Raw genomic sequence first — 13,145 nt, forward strand, 5'->3', positions numbered from 1 at the left:
ACATATATGTTAGGGACAATATTGGAACTATCTCTGGATAAGAAAATAAACCTAGGGACTAGAAAGGTATTTAAACCTCAAAAAAGTCTAGGAATTAGAACTACATGAAGCCCTCCACCCTGAGAGACATTATGAATTTAAGCAACATGGCTACTGACTGCTTTATCCTAATGTAGAGTAAGTACAACCAAAATGTAATCAGTGCAGGTTTTTTCCACTTTCTCAAGCCACACATTGGGTGCCAATAAATGTATTTGTCCTGGTTTAGGGCAAATTTGGGAGAAAACCTCCGAATGGATTCCCTCTAGGAAACAAATTCAAGTGGCCCCTCCCCTAACTGGTTCAGGAAAAATTTATTTGGAGAAAAGTGGAAAAAGCTGTTTATTTAACAAGCAAAGTATCAACAAGCATAAAAAAAAAAAAAACAAAACAAAACAAAAAAAAACCTTCTCGCTGTTCAAAGAGATGGCAATTCCAGAAAAGTTCTTTTTGTGGGGTGTAGCTTGGCTTGCTCAGTCTCTTATCAGTCTCTCCGGTACTGGAAGGTGCCGAGGCCCAGGCCCTGGTGAGCTATAGGAGTGAGCTCCTGGGGTTTTCCTCGGTTTTCAGTCTAGAGCAGGTTTGAACAGATCCAAGAAAAAAAGAAAAAACACAGTCTGGGGAACTTCTCTGCCTCAGCTAGCTAAAAACTACCTAAAAACAAAGGAGAGCTCTGTCCTGCTGTCTGTGCTGCAGACAACACAGTCCGGAGAAGCATGTGGGGGAGTGAGTGCTGTTTCTGAAAACAAGCTGTGGCTTTTTCTTTCCCCCTTTTTGCTCTCAAAGCCAGTCCTAAAGATGCAGAACTTAACATCCAACATAAACAGAACAGACAATTAGATATCATAAATCATAAAGTCACCCCAGGACAGTCACCAAAAAGTTGGAGTCTTGCAGACCCGTGCAGCTGCAATGTCCAGAGACATGGGGCCCCCAAGTCCTCCACATAAAATTCCCTTTGCCTCTGCCTTTCCTGGTGCCACAATACATAAGATTATTTTAATCTTGTCTTCTGTCAGCTATTAAGTCAATGATTAACCTTGTCCCCCTCAAGGACATCTCCTGAAGGGCTGACCTAGCAGCATAGCCCATGCTGGGGAGGTTCAAGGGACAATTGTGCAAGACAAAATAAAAGGAGAAAAAAAAACCAACCCAAAAGACAAATAAAACCAAAACCAACCAAAAAAAACCCCCACAAAACCCAAAACCACCTCAACAACCACAACAAAACCAAAACCAAAAAAACCAACCCCCCCCACAAAAAAAACAAAACAACCAAAAAACCAATAAAAAAGACATGTCTTCTGGGTGTTTGCCCTCAGCATGTCCCAGGGAGCCATAATTATGAACTAAATCACTCCACTGATGCCCAGCACTGTGCAGATGGAGAGGGAGAGCTTCCCCTGGCCCTGTGTAGTTCATGCTGCTCTTCCCCAGGCCCCAAAGTGCCTCTTTACATCAATTTTCCTCAATTTTTGTCTGTAGCCAGCAGACTGCACAACCTGGGCAGCAGAACAACCAGCCCTGGGTGGCTTCTGTGTGGCTCTGTCCACCTGAAGCTCCCCAGACACCCCAGGCCCCACCAGGCCTCCCTGTCCACTCACAGCTGCCCCAGGCAGGTCCCTGAGGGGTCCCTCAAGGCTGAGGGAGCAGCAAGGTGGGACCCAGACCCCGGCAGAACCTCAGGGAACACTTGGGGGGCTCAAACGCTTTCTCCACATTCACCTTTTTGTTTCCCGCCTTTTTTTCTCCCCTCAGAGCGCGGTGCCAGCCACCCCCGCTGCCATTGCCAGGCTGAGGCAGCCCCATGGAGGCCATCCAGGAGTCGTTCCAGAAGGTGGAGAAGATTGGGGAGGGCACCTATGGCGTGGTGTACAAGGCTCGCAACAAGCGCACGGGGCAGCTGGTGGCCCTCAAGAAGATCCGCCTGGACGCGTGAGTGGAGCAAAGCCCTGGTCCGGCCATGGTGCCAGGCCTATGCCCCGTATGGTGCGAGAGGCACAAAAAATCCTGACATGAGGGGGAAAAAGGTGTCTCTAGGATTAAAATAATCTTATATATTGTGGCACAAGGAAAAGCAGAGGCAAAGGGAATGTTGTCTGGAGAGCTTGGGGGCTCCATGTCTCATGGGCATGGCAAGAAAGACTCCACACTTCCACAGGGAAGACTCCAACTTCCAGGTGGCCTAAAAATGGGCTGATTTAACCCATTGCTGAGCCAGAAGTTCAAGATCTTTGAGTGCAAGTGTTTAGGGCCTGACCCAGCACCACTTGGCCCCAGGTCCATGGCACAGGGCAGGGGGAAGCAGCTGCTATGTTGTGAGGTGGTGTCTCCCTCAGGGCTGTGCTGTGGGTGTTGGGCAGGGTCACCCTCAGCCCTCCAGGGTGGGACTGAGCAGGTAAAAGCTTATTGTTGTTCCCCTGGGTGGGGTCTGAGCTGTGTGCACAGTGAGGGGTATCTGTGTGGACTGGGAGCCGATATGCTGGGGCTGCACCCCATGGTGGCCCCTCAGGGTGGGGGAGGTAGCTGCCTGAGGGGAAAAGAGCTTTAATTTTCCCCCACCTCCAAAAAGAAAGACCTACATATTTAATATATAATTGGTCCTCTGAATGTACCCTTAGGTGCTTCCAATCAAGCTCTGCCCAAAGGCTTGCATGTCTAGGTCATCCTCTCCTTGCCCACAACTCCATTTCCCCCTGCCTCACCCCAGCCCATCCCAGCCACTGCTCCAAACTCAAATGCTCCCTTGGTACAGTGGAAGAAGGAAGGGACTCAGAACCCCATTGGGCTGTGGGATCCCCCTGGGTTATGGAGCGCACTACAGCCTGTCTCTGCCACAGGGAGTCAGAGGGTGTCCCCAGCACTGCAATACGAGAAATCTCACTGCTGAAGGAGCTGAAGCACCCTAACATAGTCAGGTAAGACCTGGATGCACCCTCCCCACCAGCTCATCCATGAGCTCCTGCTCCAGGAGCAGGCAGCAAGGGGTTTTTCTTTCCTTCCCCAGCTGCACAGGCAGAAGCAAAATACACCTGTAAATGCAGGAATCCCATGCACTTCTCTGGCTTTCAGCAATACCTCATGGGTCTGCCACTTCAGCAACACACTGCTGCTGCTGCCCCATTCTAGATTCTGCCCTTAAACTGCCCCTCTCTTCTCCAGAGGGCCAACAGAGCATAGGCATGTGTGGGAGGAGGGATGTTTGGGTATTTACAGAGGTCTGGAGCAGATATTGAAGGGAGAGCCTGTACTTCTTTTACAGGCTCCTAGATGTCATACACAGCCAGAAGAAGCTCTATATAGTGTTTGAGTATCTGAATCAGGACCTGAAGAAGTACATGGACTCATGCCAAGCTGGAGAGCTTCCTTTAAGCTTGGTCAAGGTACAGTGTGGAAGGAATGCCAACAGGCAGGGCAGACAACATATCTATCCATGTTGCCTTCTGCCGGGCAGAGCCATCTCAGACTGGGCCTGGAAATGATTTCTCAGCCTCCCAGATCTCAAACATTTCAGCTGGGAAACCCTCTTGGCACTATTGCTCAGAAATGTTTATTTCTCAGCTGTTTCTGGGCTCTCCAGCCCATCTCGCTGCAGAACAAAGGAGAGATCTGTTGCTCATTGCCTCTGTAGACAGTAATGCCTGGGTGGAAGGGACTGACATTGCCTGGATTAGGGTTTCTCTGTCCCCATGTGGCATGGCAGCAGTTTGTGTGTATCTCTGAGTAGTGGCCCATAAGCCTGATGTTGCACTGTAACAAGGGCTTTCTTCCCATTCAGATCTCTAAGTGATCCAAAGTGTGTTGGTTCACACAATCCAGACTTCAAAGTGTTTTCATCATGGCTTTATCTGAAATGTCTTCTCTCCTTAGAACTACCTTTTCCAGATGCTGCAGGGTGTGAGCTTCTGCCACTCGCACAGGGTCATCCACAGGGACTTGAAGCCACAGAACTTGCTCATTAACGAAGCAGGAGCAATCAAGCTGGCTGATTTTGGACTGGCAAGAGCTTTTGGGGTCCCCCTGCGCACATACACTCATGAGGTAGTGTCAAGGCTCCCTGAGTGGGGTGCACAATCCAGAGTGGGTGAACAGCAGCAGCACAAATTGCTCGTCCATAACAGAGGCACAGCCATGCCAGGAATGGCTTAAGCTCACCTGCAGCTGAGGGACCTCCATGTCCCCACAAGGGGTGCTGACTACCAGAGCCTGGCTGCCAGCTGGGCTCCCACCTTCTCTCCACAACCCTGTGTAGAGTCTGGAACATTTAATAGTTCCAGAGTGTGTTGTTGAAGAATGTTCCATTAATCCCAACCTTGCAGGCACTAAAGTGTCTATAAATTCAGCAAGGCCTTAGCATGCTCTGATTTGTACAGTCACCACATTACAACTGAGAAGGGAGGGTCCCACACCTTTGGTTTCATCCAGGGAAACCAAACACAGCCTGTTTGTTGGTTCCTTTCCAGGTGGTGACTCTGTGGTACCGAGCCCCCGAGATACTGCTGGGATGCAGATACTACTCGACCCCTGTGGATATCTGGAGCATTGGCTGCATCTTTGCAGAAATGGTAGGATGGGTTTAATCTCTTTCATGAGCCAGAGGAGGCAGCTGCAGTGGGAAGGAGGGATGAGATACAGAGCATCTGGGATACTGTGTTAAGGGTTAACTGGTCCTTATCTCAGCAGGAAATATACCACCCTGGGGGCAGAAGGCTTCAGGTTCTAAGTACATTGGAACATGATGCCTCTCCTTACAAAAGGGGTAACTTCAGCCTTATTGCTGCAGCATTTTGACCCTGGGAGGAGATGACCCCATGGTGGGCTGCAGAGAATAAGCACTCCCGTGGCATGGCTATGGATCTCCTAGGGGTCCATATGTCCCTTGGAAGAGCTCTGGTTAGCTCTGCAGTATAATAGCACTTTGCCTCATTCCCAAGTCCCTGGGCTGCAGGGCAGGTAGGAGTGAGCTAGCCAAGAGTGGGAACAAGCAGTCAGACACCTGTGATGTTCCCAACCACTGCCTGGCAGAATCCCTGCATTGTAACTGCCTTGGTCTGTGCAGCTGTTTGCATCTGTTGGGATAGAAGGTTGCTTGCAGCATGAAATAGTGAACACAACTGATGGAAAGGTGGGAACTGGCTTTTTCTTTTCTTCCCCCAGATGACCAGGAAGGCCCTGTTTCCAGGGGACTCTGAGATCGACCAGCTCTTCCAGATCTTTCGCACCCTGGGCACTCCCACCGAGGTGACCTGGCCTGGTGTGACCCAGCTCCCTGACTACAAGGGCAGCTTTCCTCGGTGGCCAAGGAAGGAGATGAAGGACATTGTTCCAAATTTAGATCGAGATGGGAGAGACTTACTGACAGTGAGTGAGGGCTTAGAACAGGGCCTGGGCATGGACAGGATGTTTTTAAACTGGGCAATGAATAGAGATATTTGAGATTTAATTATCTGGAAGTGTGTTAGCTGATCTAGGTTGAATGCTCACCTCTGACATTGCAGAAGCACCAAATCATGGAATACGTCCTGCTCTGAAGGACTGTCATTGCAGGTTCCTCTAGGAGCCACTGCATTGGGAGTTAAGGAACTCTTCTAACATAATCCCCAAAGTAAAAAAAGTTGTGGGTGACTCCTGAAGCCCAGAGAAGGAAAATTCAGGACCAACATCTGCACCTGGGCCCAGCTGTGTGCAGGTGCAATTAATCACCCAGTTTTTAAAATCCTAAATCTGTTGGGTTTTTCTCTTGGCAGCAATTACTCCTGTATGATCCCAGCAAGCGCATCTCAGCCAAAGCAGCCCTCAACCATCAGTACTTCCTCTGCAGAAACGCTGGGAGCCCTGAACAGCGACCTGTGCTGTGGAGAGACTGCAGATGAGAGGACACAGCTCTCCCCAAGCTCTTGCACCTCCAGGTAGCACTGCAGATCTGGTCTGGGGCACTTAGCAGGGGCCTGGCTGGAACCCAGGGTCTTGCTTCTCCTGAGGAGCCTGGAAGGGGACGTTCTTGCCATTTAGAGACTTTCAGTCTGTTGTTGGGGGAAAGTTTGGGTTACAGCCAGGAGAGCTGTTTTGAAGAGGTCATATACAAAAGGTGGGGGTAATTTATCAGCATAAACTACTGAAATGTAGAGAAGAGAGCATCTCTCTGAGGTTTGTCCTTCCACTAGTGAGCTAAGGTAACACACAGTGATTTCTGTCTCCAGCACTGGAGCATCCCCGGGTCTGTTGGTGGCCGTTGCTAGCACCAGGGAAGGGGGGATGCTTCACTGCTCAGCGCTTTGCTGCTGTTATCAGCCAGGCTTCTCAGCACTGGACAAGCTGTTTAGGCTGAGCTGTTTAACAGAGCTGACATCCTGCTCTTTCATAAGCTGAAGAGCACTATCAAGTGTCAGTTTGTGCCTTAGCTGGGACCAAGAAGCCAAAAGATCCAGTTAGCATAAAGCAGATCCAGTTAGGATAAAGCACTTACTGCATATGACTGGAAACAGGCAGCAGCTAAACCACTGGATTTCCATCATCATTCCAGATGTAATGCTGTTTCCTTTGCTTTATTGACTTGGAAATATTTTTGCTGTTCAAAGGTTTGGGAGATTGTCTCTGACACTTGGTGTGGTGTTGACCTCTTAATTTCTTTTTCTTCTGTATAAAATAAATACTTGTCATTTGTTCAGAAACCTTGGTGTTCATTGTTTTGGCAAAGCTCAGAAGGCTGGTAATGCAGGACAGCCTGGCTGGTCCTTTTTTCCAAAGAGCCTTTCCCCCTTCTTCATCTTCTGCACTCTTACCCTTTCTAGCCCAAATCCTTGGCAGGTACAGAGATGTGCTCTCAGTCCTGTTGTGGACCTGGTACCAAAAGTGTTAATCCAATTTCTGCTGCGTCTGCATGTGTTTAGCAAAGAAACAGGGTATGCAGGAGCTGCTTTCTCATCAAGGACAGAAGGAAGATAAGGGGAAGACATCTGCCTTAGGAATGCAGCTATAGCCAAAACAAGATTCTAGAAAAAACAGAACCTAGGAACATGGGGAAGGTTTTATGGTAATGAACAATTATAATACACACACGGTGACTGTATATAAGCCACATGCTTGTAGTGAATCGTGTGCACACCAGATGGAGCTTATCCCCCGTGCACCAGGCCTGTGATAACTTCTTAACGCTACCTTGGTGTTAAGGGGTTTTATTTTACTTGCTTTTTGGTCAATTTTGGTGACAGTTATTGGCCGCCCAGATGGGAGCTCACCTCTGAGCCTCTACGGATCTGCAGTCGACAGATCTCCAGCTGGCACCGAGGGGCTGTCGGGGAGAACCTCGGCCTCAGACCGTCAGGGGCTCGAGGCAAGATCCCTGGGGTGAGTAAAGGCATCATTTAAATTGTTTATTTGAGGTTATTGACGAGGGGTACAAATCCCCTCACAGAGTTACTGGTGAGGGGTTTGAGTCGCCCAACGGGGTTTGAGTCCCTGGGAAAGCTCACTGTGCGGGGCTTCGAGTCCCCCAGGACTACTGGGGCTTCCAGTCCCTCAGGACTAGGGGATTTGAGTTCCCTCTGAGGAGTTCCCCTGAAGCAGGAAACTCAGTGTTGTAGCTGGTCGAGGAGAAAAAAAAACAGGTTCATAACACCGGAGCCAAAGCGTTGCTGTACCTGCTTTTGTGGTGGAGTTCACTTAGATACTCTGAATTCTTTCTGGTCTCTGGCAGTGTGCATGTGAGTGGGTTGTGTGTTGATTTCAGTTTGCCGGCCTGCAAAATCAGCACTGGGACGCCTGTGATATAAAGCTCTTTTGCTGGAAGAGTGTTGAAACTTAACTGACAGTTGGGGTTTCAAGCAATCGGGGGTGTGTGCTATCGATTCCCGATTTGTTTTCTGCGTGCGCGGCTGAAATACAATTGTGGATGCGAAGCGCCCTCTCGTGCCAGTGCGCGCAGGATTCCCGGCACGAGTGGGAGCGGGCGGGAGGGCAGGGACACCCCCAACTGCAGCTCAGCCATTCCCCCGCCGTCACCTTGGCTCGGGGAGGAGGAGGAGGGAGAAGAAACCCAACAGACTCGCAGCACAGCAGCCCGGGCCCGGCTCGGCGGGTTCTTGCCTGCTCCAGCCGCCTGGGCAGCGTCACCCGCCCGCTGCAGCCCAGAGCCTTGGGCTCCCCGCGCCCAGGTAATCGTTGTGTTCGCTTTCCAGCCGTTGTTATATACTTGTATTATTGAGTATGGGGGCAGTCTGTTCTAAAACTAGAGTGGGAAATGATACCCCAAACTCCCCGTTGAAATGTATATTGAACCACTGGGAAAAGATAGGGGGAGACTCGCTACTGAAATCCAGACTAATCCAATATTGTAACCACTTGTGGCCACTATATAAACTGGACAATCAGGCGAAGTGGCCGGAGAACGGCACCTTAGATTATCACACCCTGTTAGAGCTGAGGCTGTTTTGTAGAAGAGAGGAGAAGTGGAGTGAGATGCCGTATGTAGATCTGTTCTTTACTTTAAGAGACCATCTGGAATTACAAAGGGGGTGCCTACCCAGCCTATCAAGCCCTCTCATGTTAGCTTTTGGAAAGGAAAGGGAAAAGGATAGGAGACCAAAGAGATCTTGTTCCTCTTGTAGTATTGGGCACCACTGTTTGAAATGCCACAGCCGATGGGAGGAGGATGATGTAGAAATGCTAGAGGCACCAGGTGCAGGAGACAGGGGTATAGAGAATTGGGGTGTGCCTGATAAGGGGGATGCACAAGGAGGGGATGAGCAGTCAGGGGGGAGGCAAGAGTTAATTTCAAGTCCAGTGGTGGGGAGAACCCAGGGTGAGCAGGAGGTGAGAAAGCAGGAGATAGGGGAGCAGGAGATGAGAGAGCAGGAGGTAGGGAAGCAGGAGGTGACAGAGCAGGAGGTAGGGAAGCAGGAGGTGACAGAGCAGGACATAGGGGAGCAGGAGGTGAGAGAGCAGGAGGTAGGGGAGCAGGAGGTAGGGGAGCAGGAGGTAAGAAAGCAGAAGGTAGGGGAGCAAGAGGTGAAGAAGCAGGAGGTAGGGGAGCAGGAGGCGAGAAAGCTGGAGGGGGATAAGCAGGAGGCCAGAGCTCAGCTCTGGGCAGGAGTGGGATCTCACAGCCTGATAGTGGTGAAGGTACCTTTCTCCCCAGTCGATCTCGAGGCATGGATGAGACTGGCAGGGCCCTACAGAGAAGATCCAGAGAGAGTATCTAGAGTATTTGAAACCATTCTCAAGACACAGAACCCTGACTGGGGGCTTATACAAGTTCTGTTATATACTCTATTGGACTCCACAGAAAGAAAGATGGTGCTCAGGACTGCTAGGAAAGAGGTGGACAGGATAGGTACAGCAGGTGAATTACCAGGAACTCTGGAAGAGCATTTTCCCTCCCAGGACCCCTGTTGGGACCCTAACACAACGGAGGGGAGGGTTTTTCTGGAACAATATCAACAGTGGATATTATTTGGCTTTAGACATGCAATGCCAAAGGCAATCAATTGGTCTAAACTTTATGAGGTGAAACAAGAACCGCATGAGACTCCAACTGCATTTGTGGAACGCCTAAGGGCAACTGCCAGGAGATACACTAATATTGATCCAGAAAAACCAGAGGAAGCTGTACAGCTGGCTTCCATTTTCATAGGGAACTCAGCCCCAGATATTAGAAAGAAGTTACAAAAGCTGGAGGCAGCAGAGTCTCGTGACCTAGGAGAACTCTTACAAGTGGCCTGGATAGCTTTTAATAATAGGGGAGAAGAGGAAGAAAACAAGATCCGGGAGAGAGAAAAGGAGAAGGAGCAGAAAGAAAAGAGACGGGAAATGGAATGGGAGGAGAGAAAAAAGAAATGGGAAATGGAAAGGGAGGAGAGAGAAAAGAAACGGGAGGTGGAAAGAAACAGAAGAGAAAGATGTAGGGATGCAATGCTGAGCGCAGCCCTGCAGAGAGCGCTTTTTAACCGCAGGAGCGAGAGGGGCTCTGCCCGCGGGGGGCTGCAGCCGAACCAGTGCGCCTATTGCCGAGGACTTGGGCACTGGAAACGGGAATGCCCCAAAAACCTGAAAGGGCCCAAGGTAACCGAGCTAACCCTCCATCAGGAATGACGGGAACCGGGAGTGAAAACCCCAGCTAAACCCCCTGGGCTGGGGGAAAAGAGAAAATTGACTTTTTAATAGACACTGGGGCTACTTACTCGGTATTAAATACAAATCATGGAAAATTAAACCAAGAAACTGTAAACGTTGTTGGTGCAACAGGGAAAGAAGAAAAACAAACATTATTGAACCCCATTAACTTTAAATTTGGCAAACACACCAATGTTTATATATGCTTGAATGTCCAGTTCCCCTGCTAGGAAGAGACCTGCTATATTGCAGGCATGGATTTTGTTTAAAGACAGAGAAATGCAATTATTGGTATCTGAGACTAAAGCCATCGAGGCAAGGACCTTTATGTTACAGGGAATACTGGAACCAGACAATTCTGGAGGAATAGAAACAACAAAAAATGCAGTAAAACACCCTTGATTTGGATCAGTGGAACTCCAGACCATTCCAAACAAGCTCAACCTGTAAGAGTTACCCTAAAACCTGGACCAAAACCAGTAAAGCAGAAAAAATAACCTTTAAAATTAGTAGCTAGGAGGGGAGTCATGAGTCTAATTGAAAATTTCAGGGAATTTGGATTATTGATAGAATGAAAGCCAGAACATTTTGCCAGTTAAAAAGCCTGAGATGAATAAGTACAGGTTGGTACTACGAGCAATCAATCAAATATTTCCTGTTGTAGCCAATCCCTTTACCCTGTTAACATCCCTTATAGAATATCACCAATGGTTTACAGTGTTAGGTTTGAAGGATGCCTTCTTTTGCATACCTCTTGATAAGCAAAGCCAGAGCAATTTTGCCTTTGAATGGGAAAATCCTCAGACTGGTGGGAAGACTCAGCTTACCTGGACTGTGTTACCACAAGGATTTAAAAATAGTCCCATGATTTCTGGGAACCAACTAGCAAAAGAATTAGAGACCTGGAAAAAGGAGAACCCTGAAGGGTTGGTCCTGCAGTATGTTGATGATATCTTACTAGCAACTGAAACTAATGAAAAGTGCATGGAAATGTGTATCAGTCTTCTAAATTTCCTAGGCCAAGGAAGTTATGAAGTATTTTAAGAAAAAGCTCAAGTAATGAGGCAGCAAGTTACCTACCTAGGGTTTGAAATGATACCAGGACAGTGGAAATTTGGAACAGACAGAAAAGAGGCCACCTGCCAAGTACCCTAACCTACAATTGCCTGAGATTTAACAGTATCCCTGGCTATGGCTGGATGGTGTAGATTGTGGGTTTAAAATTATGGACTTTTGGTCAAATCATTGAGCTTCTAAAGGAGGCCCTGGAAGGACTTTCGATTTTGATTCCTAAGAGTGAACACGTGTTCTGTAACCTAAAGATGGCCCTGATGTCTGCACCTGCCTTAGGACTTCCAGACTTAACAAAGCCCTTTGAGCTTTTTGGGCAGGAATGACAGCACCTCATCCTTGGAAGGCTCCTCTGGCTCAGAAGGTAAAGACTTCAAGAGGCCTGTGGGGTGTTCTTCAAAACAACTGGACAAAGTCAGCCAGGGATGGTCCAGATGCCTGCAAGCTGTAGCAGTGACTGTTCTCATCCAAGAGGCCAGGAAATTGACTTTGGGACAAAAGATAGTAGTGTACACTTCACACACCATAACCATTGTGTTTTGCCAAAAAGGAGGGCATTGGCTTTCCCCAAGCTGTATGCTGAAATATCAGACTGTCCTAGTGGAGCAAGAGGATGTGGAGCTGAAAGTAACCGCAGTGGGAAATCCAGCCCAAGTCCTGAACATCCCAATGCAAGGAGAACAGCAGACCCTCAATCACCTGTACATAGTTGAGCAAGTTTATGTAAGCTGACCAGACCTACAAGATGCACCAGCTGAAGATCCAGAGTTCTTTACAGAAGGAAGTGGCTTGGTGCAAGATGGAGAATAAAAAGCTGGCTATGCCATAGTAATTCCAACCAAGGTAACAGAGGCTGCACCACTGTCCATGGACACCTCAGCTCAAAAGGCAGAGTTCACAGTGCTGTGAAGAGCCCTGGAATCAGCAGCAGGAGGAAGAGCAAACATATGGACTGACTTGAAATATGCTTTTTTATTGCTCATGCCCATGGAACCATATGGAAGGAAGGAGGTCTATTAACAGCACAGGGATCTCTGATTAATATACACAAGAAATACTGTCCTTCCTTGATGCCACTCAGAGAAGTGTCTGTGCTAAACTGCAGGGCACACCAGTATGGGGATTCCCATGTTCTTGTTGGAAACAGACTTGCAGATAAATCTGCACAAGAGGTTGCACAACAAGGCATCCTGGCATTAATACCTAAGAAAGCTGTTTCACTCCCAGAAGTTAGCCCTGGATATAGTTAGGCAGATGTAAAATTAGCTACTTACCTAAAAGCCCTGAACAGAGAGGGTGGATGGCTACTAACTCCCAACAACCAGATCATAGTCCTGCCACCAGTGATGGTTGCAGATTGTCAAGGACAAATACCAGCAGACCCACTGGGGAATCAGAGCTATGGTGACTGGTCCAAGGACTCAGATACCAGTGTGCCTATGACAAAAAGTGTCAAATCTCTTACAGAAAAATGCCTGATATATCTTAAAAATAATCCTTTGAATTCAAAAAGACTGCCTCCATGGATCACTAAAAGAGGAAACACCCCCAGGGATTACTGGCAGATTGTTTTTCCTGAGCTACCACACCAACAGTGATACAGTTATCTCTTGGTATTATTTGCTGGACACCTTTTCCAGGTGGCCAGAAGTTTTCCTCTGCTGCACCAACAAGGCCAGGGAAGTCACCAAGGTACTCCTCAAAGAGATCATACCCAGGTTTGGAGTTCCTATTGGGATGTAATCTGATAGGGCACCCCATTTTATATCTGAAGTGTTACAGCAATTTAGTAATCAGTTGGCATTTACATAATCCATGGAGACTGCAATCTAGCAGAAGGGCTGAGTGAATGAATCAAACTTTAAAGAGACAGATTGGCAAAATGTGTCAGGAAGCTTTCTTAAAATGGCCACAGGTGTTGTGTT

The 13,145-nt window shown here is 48.3% G+C and overlaps 1 protein-coding gene across 1 annotated transcript; it reads left to right on the top strand.

Annotated features, from left to right (window-relative positions):
* The first annotated feature begins 1,846 nt into the window (after positions 1-1,846).
* CDK3 (cyclin dependent kinase 3) lies at positions 1,847-6,108 on the top strand. Its single transcript, XM_058852469.1, has 7 exons — positions 1,847-1,974; positions 2,880-2,957; positions 3,302-3,422; positions 3,910-4,080; positions 4,503-4,604; positions 5,197-5,400; positions 5,787-6,108. Exons 1-7 carry the CDS (start codon positions 1,847-1,849, stop codon positions 5,910-5,912), a joined length of 930 nt encoding a protein of 309 aa, XP_058708452.1. The 3' UTR covers positions 5,913-6,108.
* The last annotated feature ends 7,037 nt before the right edge of the window (positions 6,109-13,145 follow it).

This window comes from Poecile atricapillus, chromosome 17 (assembly GCF_030490865.1).
Source record: "Poecile atricapillus isolate bPoeAtr1 chromosome 17, bPoeAtr1.hap1, whole genome shotgun sequence".
In the NCBI taxonomy this organism is placed as follows: domain Eukaryota; kingdom Metazoa; phylum Chordata; class Aves; order Passeriformes; family Paridae; genus Poecile; species Poecile atricapillus.

What these genes read in the sequence shown, in the direction of transcription:
- CDK3 (XM_058852469.1), top strand. Translation starts at nt 1,847, where the DNA reads ATGGAGGCCATCCAGGAGTCGTTCCAGAAGGTGGAGAAGATTGGGGAG. An exon ending in AAGCACCCTAACATAGTCAG is followed by an intron (nt 2,958 to 3,301) that starts GTAAGACCTGGA and finishes CTTCTTTTACAG; the next exon opens with GCTCCTAGATGTCATACACA. An exon ending in TGCGCACATACACTCATGAG is followed by an intron (nt 4,081 to 4,502) that starts GTAGTGTCAAGG and finishes GTTCCTTTCCAG; the next exon opens with GTGGTGACTCTGTGGTACCG.